This window comes from Chlamydotis macqueenii, chromosome 1, assembly GCF_036417535.1.
Source record: "Chlamydotis macqueenii isolate bChlMac1 chromosome 1, bChlMac1.mat, whole genome shotgun sequence".
Lineage (NCBI taxonomy): Eukaryota > Metazoa > Chordata > Aves > Otidiformes > Otididae > Chlamydotis > Chlamydotis macqueenii.
In genome coordinates, this window is record NC_141556.1 from 190,308,288 (window position 1) to 190,325,925 (window position 17,638).

The following is a 17,638-nucleotide window of genomic DNA, read 5'->3' on the forward strand; positions in this document are numbered from 1 at the left end:
CTGAAGATATTTAAAACTATGTTCCCCTGCATTACATCTAAATATTTTCCTCCATGCTCAAAAGAAAAAGCTTTCTCAAAACTGTTGATTTATTACCCAGGTCTCTCAAAATCTTACCCACAAAGTCCTTCAAAATATTCTTAGTCTTCATTTTGTTTTTAATAATTTAAAATTCAATCATTATTGCACAGCGATTATATGCAATTTTACATCCCATTAACCCTGCTTTGTTTTAATTATAAAGATCCTTTGTTAGATTCCTTTAAATGATCCAGTTTATAATTTCAGGTTATCCTAGGGAGCACTTTAATTCAGCAGCACATTCATCAACTGTTTATGTCCTGTTAATTGTTGACAACTGCACAATTGCATTCTCTAGCTATGACTGATGAATTGCATTCACAAGTTTAGCTGTTAAGCAGAATAAATATTTATAACAATTTTCAGTTAAAGGATTGTTACCTTTATACTGAAAAAGGGTAAATTAACAATGGATGGGCTGACTGCAAAGAAGAGCATTCCACTAATGCACACACACGTGTTCTAAAACACCTTTCTGACAAAAATATATGGAGGAACATGTGTCTAAGCGCAGTTTGATTAGACATGCCTTTAATTGGATTTAAGCAGCAGTAAGAATAGTAGAATAGTTTGCGTTGGGAGGGACCTTCAAAGGTCATCTAGTCCAACCCCCCTGCAAGGAGCAAGGACATGGCCAACCTGATCAGGTTGCTCAGAGCCTCATCCAACCTGGCCTTGAATGTTTCCAGGGATGGGGCATCAACCACCTCTCTGGGCAACCTGTTTGAATGTTCTACCACCCTCAGTGTAAAAACTTTTTTTCCTGATGTCCAGTCTGAATCTGCTTCCTTCTATTTAAAACCATTACCCCTAGTCCTATCACAATAGGCCCTGCTAAAGAGTTTCTCTCCATCTTTCTTAAAAGCCTCCTTTAGGTACTGGAAGGCTGCTATAAGGCCTCCCCAGAGCCTCCTCTTCTCCAGGCTGAACAGCCCCAACTCTCTCAGCCTGTCCTCACAGGAGAGGTGCTCCAGCCCTCTTATCATCTTCATGGCCCTCTTCTGGAGTTGCTCCAACTGGTCCATGTCCTTCTTATGTTGGGGGCTTCAGAGCTGGATGTAGTTCTTAAATACTACTTTGTTTTGAAAACTTATTATTAGATGGGAGTAGAGGGTCCACTGATATCTTAACATCTCACTGTTAAAAATATGCAGGTGTAGGATTTGTCGAGAATTAACCTTTTATCAACAGCAAACACGCAATAATACCCGAATCCACTTTGGTGGAGAAAATAAAAAGGGTCAAAATGGCATTCCGTATGTCTACCTGAGAACTTAAGTTTACTATAATTATTCAGTCTGTTACCACGTAATATTTATTGGTTAATGTGCAGTACATGACCCACTCAGGTGAGTCATATTACAGTGTAAACTCATATTGCTGCTTTGTAGCAAGAATTTCTAATAAAAGTACTGCACTTCCAACTGCTATATTGCAGTGCATCTTTCTGTGCATTCAGAGAATTTACACCAATAAAAAATTTGATATAAAGCTACATGTTTTTTTATCCATTTTTCCAGATACTAATGTTCCTGTATTCCTATCTATCTCTGATGGTTTCTAGTTTTCCTTTTAAATGAATGCATGATTTAACCACTGAAATATCAGCTAGACAAAAAATATCCTATAATAAAGAGAAGATTTGATATTTCACTACTGGTTATGACACACTATTGGTGAAAAAAAGAAACCACACATATAATAAGAAAATTTCTTCAACAGGCATATTGCTATACTTTTTTTTTCAACTGCACATATCAAGACATCTAGAGTCAAATGGATTTAATGTACTGGCCAAGACAAGTCACACACATTTCACAAGTGGCTCCATTTGTCTTTGGCATTCCACTATCAGGAAGGCCGAAGAGTCCCCCTTTGCTGCCCAGTATGTCTGATATAAATGGATACGGCATTAAAATTACTTGAAGATTGATAACAAAGTATCTTAACCATTTTTAAAAGCAAGGCAGCTCTTACAAACCTAATGTCCTGTGTGTTTTACAGGAGTCAAAGTGGACCAGAAATTGTAGAAGAAATAATTCCTTATGAACTGATAGTATAGAGAAATGCATCTGTATACTTAATGCTGTGTTCCTAAAACAGACGGAGAAGCAGATGGGTTTACAGATTGGGCTCCCTGGACTGTCTGGGTAAAACAACCTTGCTGCTCTGGAAAATGCTGGTTCAGCTCTCAAATAAACCCAAGCCTATATACAGTTCATGGGAGCTCTATTTCTTTCTGTCAATAAAGAAAATTTTCAGAATTTACACATTTTCAAATTAAATATTTACTCTATAAAATATCGGTACAATAAATCTCTTAATTAAAATGGCCTTTTAACAATCTTTTTGGAACAGATGGTGAGGAAGTATTATCACCCAGTGGAATAAATGCAAAATGATTACTTGTTCAAAAGCTTTAAAATTAATTACCTTCCTTCATTGATGAGCTCAATAAATGCAAGTCCTGCATTCTTCTGAATAGAATTTTGCCATTCCTAAGAAGATAAAATATAACATGATCAAAACTCAAGGATTTAAAACCACATTTTTGAAGCTGAACCTGATGACTTCCTAAGGAGCTTTAATTTAGGCTGAACTTCTTAATTTAATGCTTTTATTTTCTTTTTTTTCTTTTTTCCAAAAGAAGAATGATCTGATCATTTAAAAACCAAAATTCATTATGATTTTCAAATATATTTTAGGGGGTCATGTTTTCAGTTTCACCCTTAAGCAAGCTTTTGTTTCCTTATCTAGAGATCATGAAAAAACATCTTATGTCTCCAATTCATACAGTTTCCAATGAACATATTAAGTGCAACAAAGTATGGCAGCAGTAGTTTCTTCACTTTGCTTCACTGTTACATCTTGTACACTTTACCATACAGAGCAGGCAATGATTTGTGTACCATCCATCCCCCTTTGAGTTTAATCTTTGTTTCTTCCCCATTATAAGTGAAAACAAAACCAGTTGCTAATAAAAAAAAAAAAACTGAGTTTAAAAAATTCTTTTATTATTAACATGGATTTCCAAGATAAACTTTCAAAACTGATTTAAACCACTTAATAGATATTAAAAGATAACAACTTTTACTTCATGTACCACTAAGTTGAGGAGAAAATTCTCAATGCATTACAAACAGCTTTTTGCCATACAACCCACTGCCTCTATCTCACCAGCAGACTTCTGATAATCGAGATGAAAAAAGGTCAAGATATCTCTCTAGCAAGTAAAGATTACTGTCTTTTGCGATAATTCCTTAAAACTTTTAAGAGTAATAAACATTTCCTTTTCATAATACAGAAAAAAAAATCAAAATACATTAGCTGGATTATAGTTCAGAGAGAAATTTTCTAGTCTGAGACTTCATGTCATAAACAAAAATGAGTAGAGACAGTTACAGAACTATTCTGCTTTACATTTAATTTTTTCCAGGACTAAAAAATCAGGTAGCAATCATCAATGTTGGTTTCCTGATATGGGGAAAAAAAAGATAGCATTGCACACATAAGGAAATTTTCTCAAAGAACAATTGTTTTCTTTTTGTCACATTGAATATTTATTTAATTTTTTAGTCTAAGCTATTAACAACTCATTTGATACCTCAATTCTTCAATTGCTGTATTTTAATCATAACTTCTCAAGACAGATTAAATTCCATTGTACTGACTCTTCTTTCTGGACTCTTCAATACGTTTGGAGAAAAGTATTGTACAAAGCTGAACAGGTGCTACCTTTTATCAGAATAAGGAAGAGGAAACTTTATAAAATGTGTTTGCAATTCACAACATGCATGTAATTTAGCTTGGGTTTGTACTCCATGTTGTGAAGTTACCTTCTAATACCACCAATAACTTGCTTTACTTAATTTAAGAGCAAAGAATCAAAGGAAATGTTACAAGACTGAAGGAAATGTTTCTTTAGGGCAGAAAACCATGCCCATTCAAAGTAGACAAGTATTGGAGTCTTAAAACCTTCCATGATTGTTTGGAATGAGAATCAGATCTAAGAACTCAAATTTTACTGCCTTTATCCTTCTCTCACACTCACATGTATACTGCCGGTAGATGATAAATAACATGTATTTTTGTCTACTCTTCCAAGTAAATTTGGGATCAATTTTAGGATTTTATGATACGTCATCCATTTAAAAAGTAACTATTTCCTGCAAGATGGAAGTTGCAGAATGACTGACGACATCCTCCTGGAAGGCAAATCGGCAAGCATTGGAATACATCAGGCTTCTGCCCGAGTCACAGAAAGGAAAAGAATGTGAAACTTTCACAGCACTATTGATGTGAATATGACTTTAACAATGCAGTAAACATAACAGGAAGTTTCAGATTTCACTTCCACAGGACTAAAGAATCATTTTTCCTTTATTTTCTTGACTCAGAGTAATATCTCAATTTTTCACTTTCTTGGAAACACACAGACCCATTGCCCTTCTGCTCACCTGTGGCAATTGCCCAAGTTATCTTGGAAATGAAGTCAAATGTTCCCAGAGGAACATTTCACTGGTATCTTAGAAGAAAAGAGAAAAAAAAATTCCACAACTGCAAGAACATTTACATTATCCAAACAATACTAGGGAAATGGCCAAATTTATTTAGATTATACAATATTAACCTTAATCACCTTGTAGAAATTCTGCATTCTTCTAATGCAGACAGAAGAGATGTGCCAGAAGATACATGAATCTCCCTAACTCTTAGAGCTTCCTTCCTGACTGGAGAAATAGTTCTTAATTTAAGAGACACTAAAATTACTATTAACATATGTTGCTACGTATGGCTATTCATCCTAAAAGCCAATCCACTTAATACTCAATCAATCTTTTGTGTTAGAGGTGGATAACTAATTTGAAGTCTTCCAAAATGCACCATTAAAGAGAAGACTTTTCGATAAACAGAAAACTACTCCTCACATTGTCTCCAGTATATACACAATGAAACCCCCCAAAACTACAGCACCTATATTAATAATGATGGCCTCCAATAATGAGCTTTTGTACCCTTTCTCAGCCCTTTAAGAAATACCAGTTGACTCCTTCTGAGTTTCTCAGTGTTTTCCTCCAACCTAAGATCCTTCTCAACTGTAGGCAACTTAATAGGGAAGGCATCTTGCCATATTAGGATACAGGGAAAATAATTCTTACAGTTTTCTGATCCTGCCTCTTTTGCCATGAATCTAGAAGAGGTTCAGATCAGCATCTCACTAATGTGCAATAAATGTAGTCTTTGATGTTTCCTGACAAAAATAGTCTGACAAGGACAGGCAAGAGAAAGGACCAGAAGTTCCATGATGACTCTAATGTAAGAAAGATACTGAAGAACAGATTCTGCTGTTGTTAAAGGCAAAACACAGAAGCAGTTTTCTGAGCCTACAGGGATCTGGAAGGACATCTCACAGAACAATCAAGAAAGTAAAATTGCCCAACAAATAGGAAAGAATACACTGATGGTTTCCATTAAAAAGTTAGATTATCAGAAGCAGATGGCCAAGAGATGAAGACTGAGATTGGGCTGGAAGATGTTCCACACACGGACAAGGAATTAATGCAAAAAAATTCTCTGACACTCCTTCAGCATTAAAAAAAAAAAAAAAAAAGATAATGCAAAATTATAATCTCTTGGAAAACTTCCAGAATTCTATAAAGCAAGTGAGAAACACTGGGTGGGTGGTGGTGGTGGGGGGAACAACAAACCAAACCACCCTCCCCCAACAAAACACTTATTTCTAGAGAAAAAAAAAACACAAAGGAAAAGGTTTTCTCCTTCCCCTGTAGCTTGTACTGGAGTTCATTTTTGGTTTTGGAAATGAGACTAAGTGTATATAACAACCTATTTGTGTATATGCCACATTCTGGATTGTGAAGAGCCCCAAATCAATATTAGAACATAAGTACATGTTTAAGCTATGTCATATTTGATAATGGATAAAGGCACAGCAGAAATGTTGTGTCTCTCTTGCTGGACCTTTATATAGTCCAAATAGGATGAAAATATTAGAGAAAGTACTCGCTTCAGCTACAAACTATCAATCTGGAGCTAGATGACTGACATTTAATACACCTGTCCAGTGCTTTGTCCAGTGTATGACAATCAGCGGGATTTTTTGTTGTTGTTGTTTTAATTTATTTATTTCCCATCATATGTCAAAATTCCTTTCCTTTTTGTTGAATTTTCTTGACTACCCCAGGGGCAGTCTTTCTTTCCTATAGTCTCAGCCATCTTACCTGCCACCTGCTCTGAGCTATTGCTTTCATGGCTACTCTAGAAGTATAATCAGTTCAAAATTACTATTTTATCCAGAGCTACTTTTTATTTTGATGCGACTATTTCCACCATTGCATGTACTGGTGAAAGGGAGTGAGAAGGAATATGAAGTTAGACATGGAGAAGATAAGACACCTCTGCCTGTGTAATCTGGGCCACAGAGAAGCCTAAGCTGAACACTGAAGTTGCAGCCTAAAAGTACGATTCCATTAGATGCAGAGATCCAAATTTACAGTTTGCTGTTATGAAAACATGACTGGTGTTTTCTCTCTTCTCCTCTATGCTCCCAGATTTGCAATCCTGAATCCTTCTCTTTGAGGAGCTCTGGTGGTTTTTGATCTAAGAAACAAATGTCTGAAAGGTTTTCAGATGTGTTTGTGTCGTATGAATATTAGCACTGGTACAAAAGGGGAGTTAGCAAAGAAGCTGCTGCAGGACAGCTGCTACAGAAGCCCTGTAGCAGATCCAGAACTTTGTTAGGATAACTGTTTTCAAGATCTGCTGGATAAATGGATTATTGAAACAACGAGTTTCTGTATGTTTGCACGTGTGTTTCTATGTATCCTTCTCTATCATAGGTAACAGCTAAACCTATTACCAAATTTACTTAGTGAGAATTTCCTTCAAATTTGCACTGGCAAGGCGCATCTTTTTGTTTTGTTTTGTGTGGGTTTTTTCCTACCTCTCCTTGGAGTGGGATTAATTTCTTGATATCGTTTCAATTTTTTTCTTGCCACTTAGGATGACAGGCAATGCACTCGTCCACCTTCCCCTCTCCCTCCTTCTACCACTTCATAGTTTTGATTACTGTAGTGTCTATAGTCGTATACAACTACAACGTTTTACATGTGTCAAACTGCTGGAAAGTGTTTTGTGAACTGTGCTGCATGGGAGCACATCCTTCCCAGATCTTTTCTGATTAAGTGTGTAGTGAATGGCTGCCTGGGATATGGAGAGACAGACCAGATTCAGCCCAAGCAGCCTCTAAGTTTCCAAGTTAACAGATGAGACAATGCGGACAGACGCAACTCACTTATGAGGCTCACACTGTTAATTAACCAGCGTTTGAAAGGTTCAGCTGAAGCTGAGTTTACACACTAACTACACACTGGAGTTTGTAAAATTATGGATATACTCTTGGTATAGTTTGCTTTATTTAAGGCACTTTAAGTTCCATAATTTTTCATAAAAGTAAGCAACTTACAGAATCTACTTACAGCTTAAATGTAAGAGGGACTATGTGTTATCATTTATTTGAGAATCTCCTAACGGGTTTTAATTGCCAGTTTTAAGTAAAGCATCTCTTGGTTAGTATATCCTTTTCCTCACTCCTCATATAGTTTTTCTAATGAAAGCCTATTTACAATGGAGAGCATCTAAAATAAATATTTTTCCTCAACACAGTCATTCAGAAGTGGATTAGTTTCATTCTAGTTTTGATACTGCCTTTGGAGGCATCTGAACTACAAATTTGATCAAACTTCCAGAATAGGGGGAGAGGAAATCAACAGAATGAATGATGTATTGAAAACTACAAATTTGTCAGATATTCTACACAAATGACATAGTATTTTTTCCTAAAGTAACAATTTATCCATTATAATAGTTATATTTTTAAACAGGTCAAGTAGCAAGATGTCTTAAATACTCAGACAGTATTTTCTATTTAAGAAAATAAGTTTCTCCTGTTAATAGATAAGAGACAGAAAAATACAAGTGGCATGAGATAAAACTCCTTTGGGATAACATCATTCAGTTCCTGCAGAAGCCGTATACCCAAAGCGAAAAATTTGCAAATATCTGGAAGTAATTAGAAACTATTGTAGTGTTTTGGCTAGGGGGGGAAAAAAAAAAGAAAAAAAAAAGAAAAAAAAAAGAAAAAAAAAAAACTGAAATCTAAATCTGAGGTAAGAAGGAACTACACTGCAAAAATTAACGTATTTTTTGTTTTTAAATTGTATGGTTTATTGAAGAAATCTGCCACACCACAGCAACACAGCTGTGACACGATCAACTAGACTGAGGTAACAAAGACCAGGTAATCAAGCCCAGATCTTGTCAAATATAACACATCTTCATCCATTTTATGTTAAAATAAACTAAATCCAAATTAAAATACCTGTTTTATGAAAAGCGAAATTCATTAAATGTTTATTATCAATTATTCAGGAATAATATACTTCAAGAACTGGAATGTACGCTTTTGGTTTATACAAGAAATAAAGAAAATAAAGCCTTCAAGTTAACCTAATTTTTAATCTATCAAAGTAGATGCAACTAGGAAAAAATAAACTGAGCGCAGGGAAGCAAGTTACAGTATAAGAGAGTCTGAAAACACAAAGTAGAACTTTTTGTTCTTCCCTAAAAGCACAAATGATGCACTATCCCTACAGGAGTTCCTTTAAAACTTAAAATGTGTTTTTCACAGAAACTCTAAATTCCTCTGGGGGGAAAGGCTTGATTGCATATCCCTCAGAGTCTAAAAGGCTGCCCATATGAACTGAATTATCCATGACATGTACCTTCAGACATTTGTAACGTGATATTTCATGTAAATTTAGACCATACCTTGGACATGAGCCGCTGGCAATGTTGATTTTATTCAGGAGCTCAGATAAGAAAAAAAAATCTGACATCCTTGCTAATCTGTAGTCGTTAACATGGAATTTCCAACATAAAGAGCATAAAAGCATCTAATTTGCTGTAGCAAATGAAAGGAAAACAAACTTTGCATTTCCCTTTCCTTTTCAATGTCTAAAGTTACTCTGTTCTGTGCAAACAAAATCGTACTTTTCAAAGGTTTTTAATATTGTCATCTATCTCTTGTGGCATATTTCAAACTTCCCCACGTAATCTGTAAAATATCATTCAATTCGAATATGAAGGATTTACCTATGTTAGGAAGAAAAGTCCTAGTCACATTAGGATTATTAAATACCGCAGTAGTTTATATAGTCTTTCCAGTCGATGCTACTCAATTTATCTTATGGAAAAGCTCAGGTAGGACTTTCTAGTTTGTACAGAGATGAGTTAATCTCATTTGCTGTAGAAAACATCTCCTAAGCTCCAAATTCAAAGTTCTGTTAGCTATAGGCTGGATTACCATATTTGTCTGTCTGCCATTCTCTTCTTGTAGCCATCTATCAGTATTTTTACAGCATTTACCTCACGTTTTCTTTCAACAAATAGTTTTAAAATATAAACAGAAAAAAATAACTGGTTTTTTTTTCCCTGCAGATGAGTAGAACTCAGACCTGATTGTTTAGTACACCTATAAAATGAAATACAACATTCTGTGCAGATGCAATTGACAGAAGCAATACTTTTGGAGCTAGGAACGTGAGGGGAGGAGAATGCAATTTGCACCACTACAGCCCCCTATTGACCAATTCCTATAGAAATACTTCACTCCACCAACAAACATTACAGCATTAGTTTCTGAAGTATTTAGTAATAAATGGACATCAGGACACAAAATCTTCCTTATTTAGACGACAAGGAAACAGCCCTGAAGCGTCAGAATGAGCATAAAAACTAAAAGCTTGCAATTTCCCCAAGTAATTGAGTAGATGCAAAATAGCTTTCCCAAGCAAACATTGAAGAAAATAAATAAATGTTAAAAATTTCAAAACTATTATGTTCTTCACATTATTTCAGGTATAAAATGAAGCTTATTTTTAAAATTGTCAAATATTTTGAAATAATACATAACATGTATAATATTAATAGAATAACAAATTGATTTAGCTGCATTTGTTACAAAGCTTTACTGGGATGTCTAAAGAAAAAGCATTGCTGAAAGAGCTTAAATTTCTCTCTCTTCCTTTCAATCAATATTTGAGGCAAAGTTTCATCTCTAGGGCCCTTAATGGCAGGAATTCCTGGAGCCAGCAAATGAGTAATGTTAAACCTATGATTAGATGATGAGGCCATCAAAGGCACTAGACCCTAATGCTACATTCCACTTTATTCCTGAGAACTGCAGTAAAACCAAAGGCTAGGGAAGAAAGGACTGTAAGTTATTCCTTCCCTCAAGAAAAATTGTTTCAAAAGCTTCTAAAAAAAAGTTAAAAAAAAAAAGGTTGCATGAGATGAACATAGGGCTCAAAAGCCTTAATTGATCTTTTGGAATTTTCCTGGAGCCCAGGACTTCACCATTAGGTAACAAATTTTTCAAGTGCCCTGCTGGAGAAGGTTTGAAGTTCAAACCCCACTGAGGATTCCTGCCAGGGATGTATTTTTCTTTTACTTTTCCCTAACCAATATCCATCCTGGCTAAAAGAGGAAGAAAAAAAAAGGAAGAGAAAAGAAAAGAAAAAAGAAAACAAGATTTAATGATTTCCTTATGACACAAGCTTGAAGAAACACAACCTATGGACTGGCAAGTAGCAGGTAAGTTGGAACTCCCTCTCTCAAAATCAGTTATAAATGTTAATTATTTTCAGATAGATTCCTTAAAAGTAGATCTTAATTTCAATTACCCCTAAAAACTCATTTGTTTTGCAGTACATTCTTGGTGCATGTTCTCAATGTGCAGCAGTGAATGCTCAAGTATGCTATAAACAAGTAATTTTCCTAAGTAACAATATGACAAGTTAACCTGGGCATTTTATATGCTAATTTGGTTTGAGTTTAACTGGTATTATAAATCTGTGGGGAACCTGGTAAATGAAACACTGTTACTAAGTCTTTAAAGGTGTAAGAACTTGTGAAGTTATTTGGATCTCGTAGGCCATCATATTTTTCTTATATTTTACAAAATGAGCAAAATTCTACAATGTTTGTTGATACCATCACTCATTTAAAGTAAAAGGCAATATATATCAAAGTAGCCAATAACACTTCTGTCAAAACAACTACAATTAAAATTGAGTTTTAAACGATCCAAACAGCATGAGGAATTATTTTAGTATTGAATATTTTACTTGTGAAAACAATTAAAAATGTTAATTGATTCAGATTTCCAAGAAACCCATTGCTGCTATGCTAAAAAATAAATAATTAACTACAGCATTTTAAAAATAGAAATACTCTGCTTCTGCCAGTTCTTGAGGACTACCTAAGCCATATTCCTCTGCTTTTTATACACTGTCAGCTATATAAAATATGCAATAAGTTATACAATGTATATCAAAAGTAATAGTCACCACAAAGTAAGGTTTTAAAAAATTACTAATTCAAAGACAGATTTCAACACAAAATTATGACAACAATATCCTACTTACATATTCTAAATAAGAACTGGCTTGAAAGAGAGTTCATATACAGGAAAAATGCATAACGTACATCCATACACTTTTACAAAACAAATGCAAAAATATATCGTATACTCTGTGAATACAGAGGAACTATGGAATGATCATATATATATATATAAATCTACAACTTCTATGCTACCAGAAGAGATTAATTTGTATTTTCTTATACTGAAATAGAAGAATGAAACAAACAGCAAGATACAATTCTTAAACTGGGAGTAATCCAGCACTATGTAAAGAAACTAATACAATTACAACCAGAGAATTTCTTACCTGTGAACAAAGCAGCATAACAAGCTCAACCACCGAAGTACTTGACTTCATACAAACCAGACCTGCAATAAAGAGTAAAAAATGAATTTGAAAGATTGCTGATATTTAGTTACTCCTTCACGGTTTCAGAAATTCCATAAAATTTCTGTAATGTATAATTTTTATCACTCAGATTCACTGAAACAAGTTTCAAGCACAATTATCTGAGAATTTCAGATTCAAACATACTTGAATTTTCAGAAAGCATCAAAGAATCACCTGGAATAGTCTGTACAAAGTTCAGGATATAATGTTTTTTAATTAAGTCTTTTTGGCATTTAACTTAGTCCACTCTGTAGCTAAATAAACAAATAAATAAATACCTATCTATATCATCTAAAGCAATTTAATATATGATAAACATAAGAAAACAACTTTTGAATATTAAATCCTGTAAATTCTTAAGAATAAACTGATCAGATATTAACAAGTAGAAAACAAGGCCTCTGCTTAGAAATTACTTTAATTTTAATCTGATAATTGATTTTCCTGTAACTGAAAACTTGAGTATTAATGAAAGAGGCATTCATGTGAAATCTTAGTTTTATTAAAATTATATACCATAACCTGTAGGCCGTGTTTCTCAAAACAAATCTTGAATTATGCAAAGAAACTGTTACTCATTATTTTGTACTGAATTTAAATAATCAATACCTAATAACATCACCACTATTGTAAATACTTATTTGCAGGTTTGGAAATGCAAATTTACTTTCTGAGAGAAGGTTATCATATCTAAGTATTTAAAAGATGCACTGTAAAGAGACAAGGAGGAAATTACACTTGTACTCTTAACTTTATATATGGCAGCTTCTGTCATCTAAAATTATATAGACATTTATATGATGGTTTAGGGCATGGAAACACTTTGGTTGTGTTATAAAAACCATAAATTCACAAATATAGAGCTTACAACGAAGGACTAAATAGGAAGCTGAAAAGCAAACTGATGTGCTTTAAGTAGATTTCTACAAACAGCGATTAGAGACAAAAGCACTCCTACACAATAGCACGTATATTTATTGCGGGTAGTGGATAAATACCCTTTTGTGCCCATTTTGCTAACAACCCCATCCTTATTGTACAGTAACACAGAACAAGCTGTAAGAAGCCACTAGGATTCCATTCTATCAGATATATGGGCAGACAGTTAACTAATGAAATAAGAGGCAGATGTGCAAAGCTCATTTAGGGAGACAATTGCTGTAATTGATCAGCTATTCTCATACTCAAGTGCCAGAGGATCAGAAAGATTAATGGGACACTTATCACCTGCAGGCTACCTCCACTGTTTGAAAGCTGACAAAGAAAATCCAAACAGAGGACTGAACTATACAGTTAAGCTAATGGAAGTAGCACAGACCTATCAAATATTTCATTATAGAATGTTCTCTGGTTTATTATGAATCCACCTCATATTCCGTAAACTGAAAAAAAGGTCTTTTCTGACACATGCTCACTTCTCTTCTTTCCAAATCAGACCACAGGTGTATGAAAACATGGTTGAGCCAAAACAACGCTCTTAGAAACCTATTCCCATGCTATACTCTTCTAAAATTTGTACAGGTCCTTCCCTTCTGATTTTACATCAAAAGAACACGTCTCCATCAGAGACACTTAGGAAAAAATAAATCACTTAAATTATATAACAATTATTTATGCATCAGCATTAATTTCTTTGTATGTTCACTAGGTTTCCAAAAAGAATTAAAAATGCAATGCAAAATATACGCTTTAACAAGTAACACTTAATGAATATTTCCTGGCTTAATTCATTAAATTAGAAGTTTTTAACTTTCAAAGACAGTTGGTGATACTTATGCCACCTGTGTAACTTCAAATAATAATGAAAGTTTGGAGCACGGATCAAAGGAAACACGCCTAAAACGCTACAAGGCTAGGAAAACTACTTGTGTTACTCATGATGTGGATATCATCCAGATAACAATGATGATCTATTCTTAATGACACAAATGCTGTTTATATAAAACAAAACAGGACTCTCTGTTTAAAGGAAGTAATAATTACCGTAGTGCAAAGTTTTGTGTTTACAATAGTAAGAATTTTATATACTATTTAAAAGCCTGATGATTCCATGGGCCTGAGTAAAATGATCATCTAACCTAAAACTGATGGTTTTTTTTTTTTTCTGTTTGTATGGACATCACTTGATAACTTTTTGTATATCACATCTAATCAACTGCAAGCTCGGATGTAGCATTCTAGCACCGGAAAGGAGAATCAAACTGATTTTGGGGAAATTAAGAAAAAGAAAGAGGACGATGCAGAACTGATATCTGGTTAGCACATCAGCACGCTCATTAGTTATAACCAGCCCTGTAATTGCCTGCTGATGAAACAACCATTGATAATAGCCATTAACACCTCTCATAACCAGCAGTATTCAAAAGTGGACATTCTAAGAGGCTGGTTTTCATGTCAAAAAGAAACAAATAATCTCAGAGATTATAGCACTTTTCACATGTGAAAATACAGAGGGACATAGGAAAGTCTCACAAAAGAAGCTCATAGTGAAAGAAACGGATGCTCTCTTTGAAGAAAACTGAGAAATTAAGTGTGCAGCCCTAGTTTGAAATAAGCAAAACCATGAACGGTCATAACAGAAAATGGAGAATCCCATGCATCTTGATGGGTACGAAGAAAGAAATAGAAACAGAAATACTTTCTATTCACCTTTAAGTATTCATACCATACATTACTTGAAGTAAAAAGAATATAGAAATGTGAAACATTCATAGCAGGGTCACCATTTCACCTTATAAGTCTCTTGCTTATCAGCCTCCTACTCCCACTTCAGGGACTCCTTCCACTCAAATCGTATGAAGGAAAGTGTGTGCCCTCCATTATATGCTCCATTTCCTCCTTCCTAGCCGCCAAGGGCTCTATTTTTGTGTCCCTTGTGCTTCTTCCCCTTTATGCTTATTCCTAATTAAGCAGGAAAGATTCAAAATAAATATATTTTTTTCCTGTTACACGAAACACAATTAATCTTCTGAGTTTACTGTCAGAGCTGTTGTGGAGTCAATAGGTGAGAATGATAAAACCAGATCAGACCTAATGGAGGACAGATCCATTTCTGCCTATGAGGAGAAGCTGTCAGAATGCTATCTCTGGTTTATGAAGATCCCACATAATCAAAAGCTGTAGGAGAAGTTAAGGAAGAATCATCCTCCCTGTCCTGCTGAATTTTAATAATCTTTAGGGTTTTAAATTTGTGTGATCCTTTGTTCTAGGAAGTCCAGCTTGTGTGAATTGCCTCACTGCTTTTGGCTTGGTACAGACATTAAAATAATTTCCTCCAGCAGACAGTATACATAAAAAAAAAATTGGAGGAAGAAAATATTCTGCTCCCAGACAGGAGAGAAGGCACAAACTGGTTGAGGTATCATCACAAAATAAAAGAATAGAATTTGAATCAGACTAAAGATAAATTTCCTAAGCCTCGAATGCACTAAAACCTACGTTTATTCTTCTTGTTTATAGTTTTGAAGGATTTCACAGAGATTTTTAGAATGTGTGCAAAATTTTATTAGTTTTAACATAATGAGAAGCAAAAATGATAACAAGCTTAGAAAAATAATGGCTTCTTTGATTGAGGAGAGCATACAAATCTATTTTCAGTTCTCTTCCCCCCCCCACTTAACTCCAATGAGAAAAAGTATTTGCAATTCAAACTAAAACTGTTGCCTTCATTCTTCAGCTGCAGATAAGTTCTTCCTATACCATCTGTATCAAATGCCATTAAGGAAGCTAATGCAATTACTAAAATACAAGTGGATATTTCCTGCATACAGCAAGGTTAAAAAGGTCATTGTTTAACTGAATGGAGTACGTGCTTTTTATATTTGCTGTTCTTAGTACTTTTCTTCATGGTCTATTCTCAGTCCATTAAATATAGCCATCAAAATTCAGCAATTTGATGGCAACAATGACCACATATATGGATGCAAAAACTGGGAGCATCAAGTGCATGACCTTAGCTAATCTGGAATAAATGATGTATGCCTGGCAATTATCTTGAAATGCTCTGGTTTACTTGACTTCTTTTTCAATGTTCTTCTGTTGGCCCAAAGATATGCTAATTATTTCTTTTCACTATGACTTATTAATGTCCAAAAAAAGATCAATTTTAACTATACTATTTTAGTCATGCCTGTGGCATTAATGAAGTCATGGGTTCAAAACCCTGAAGTCACCATGTTGAACTAGTCAGTGTGAATTTCTATTTTGAAGAAATCTAACTGGGCTGATAAAATCAATTAAAAAAAAAATCCTTATGAAATAAGATAATGGTTTTGAACTTCTTTTTATTATTATTAATACAATGTGTGTAGGAGTCTAACTGAATATCACCACAATTTCATCTGGTCTTTATCAAGGTTTGCCTAAATTTTCTTTCAATGATTTTACTTTGTGTCAACTTAAACCCTTATTGGAGCTGGAATCAATTGTAATATTAGCAAAACCAAAAGTTAAATGTTTTTATATCTTATATTGAACTTACAAAAAAGATGCAATTAACCATACTTTAGAGCCTGTAGAAATCTTTCACTCAATTATAGCTTCTACTTATCTGAAAGTCTCAGGTATGGCTAAATAAAAAGCTTGAGAAAATTTAATCCATTTAAGCCAGTTCAAAGGGAAAACTTAGCCTTTATTACTTCTGTACATCACGTCATCAAAACTACAGAAGCTAGAAAAAAATGTTTATGACAAAATAAAGACATGCTATTATATATACATTATTTTACTAACATAAGGAAAGTGCATAAAATGTAATTAGAAATGAGCATAAGGTCCTAAAATGAGAAGAAAAAAAAATCAGAAAATACTAGAATTCTCCTTTTTAACTTGTATTTTTGTAAGGCCAGCTATTTTCTATTTCCTATTCATATAATCTTCTATGTACATTAAACAAAACTGCATTGTTTCAAATTGTTCTCTATAACTACTAGTAACTCATACCATGGTATCTCTTCCCATAATCCTCAATGACTTCTGTGTCAAGAGAGTAGGAACTTTCAGCTGGTAATTACCACTCATAAATTGTGTCTCCATTTTTGATAGACAATTCCCTTATACTCTATTCAACATTTGTTAGGAATGGCACAACAAAATTTGAAGGAAAGTTCATGCTGGTGACAGAAACTAAAGCATGTTTTGGCTCTGATCGTACTAGGAAAAAAGTGATGGCGATATTTTGGTTGGAAATGGAAGCGTTCCTTCAAGTTTATTTGTTCTTGCAAAATGTCGTTCTTGTGCTAGCAAAATCTTATGGCAAATGTTTTATTGAAATATTTTGCTAAATCCAACTTACAATCAAAGAAATAAACTTAAGATTTCTTTTTGACCATTAATTAAAATTACTTGGATAGTTTAAATCTACATTACTCCCTCTCTGCCATATGTTGTAATTCAAAGAAACCTAGATCAAATTGATGGTTTTAATCAATTATCAAGTTGCTGGTGAGTTTACTACAGAACTGAAAAGAGACAGTATGAAGGGAAAATTGAAGATAAGTGAAAAGTTTGAAAGTAAATGCTAAGCATGTAAAACTATTAACTGAAATGTTCTTATTCCAAGCAAAGCAATTATTAGAAAAAAATAAGCAAGATGTGTATTAAACAGAATGTAATGTTTTGCAAGATTACACTCATAATTGGTTTTAGAACCATACGTATATCAC

At 34.1% G+C, this 17,638-nt stretch overlaps 1 protein-coding gene across 2 annotated transcripts in view; it reads right to left on the reverse strand.

Annotated features, from left to right (window-relative positions):
• NBEA (neurobeachin) overlaps positions 1-17,638 on the reverse strand; it is a 509,094-nt gene that overhangs the window by 250,102 nt on the left and 241,354 nt on the right. For both annotated transcript variants that reach the window (XM_086771979.1, XM_086771978.1), the window contains exons 34-35: positions 11,892-11,953; positions 2,515-2,579 (exon numbers count right to left, since the gene is read on the reverse strand). In XM_086771979.1, coding sequence (XP_086628105.1) covers positions 2,515-2,579; positions 11,892-11,953 — 127 coding nt within the window. The remainder of the gene's footprint in view (positions 1-2,514; positions 2,580-11,891; positions 11,954-17,638) is intronic.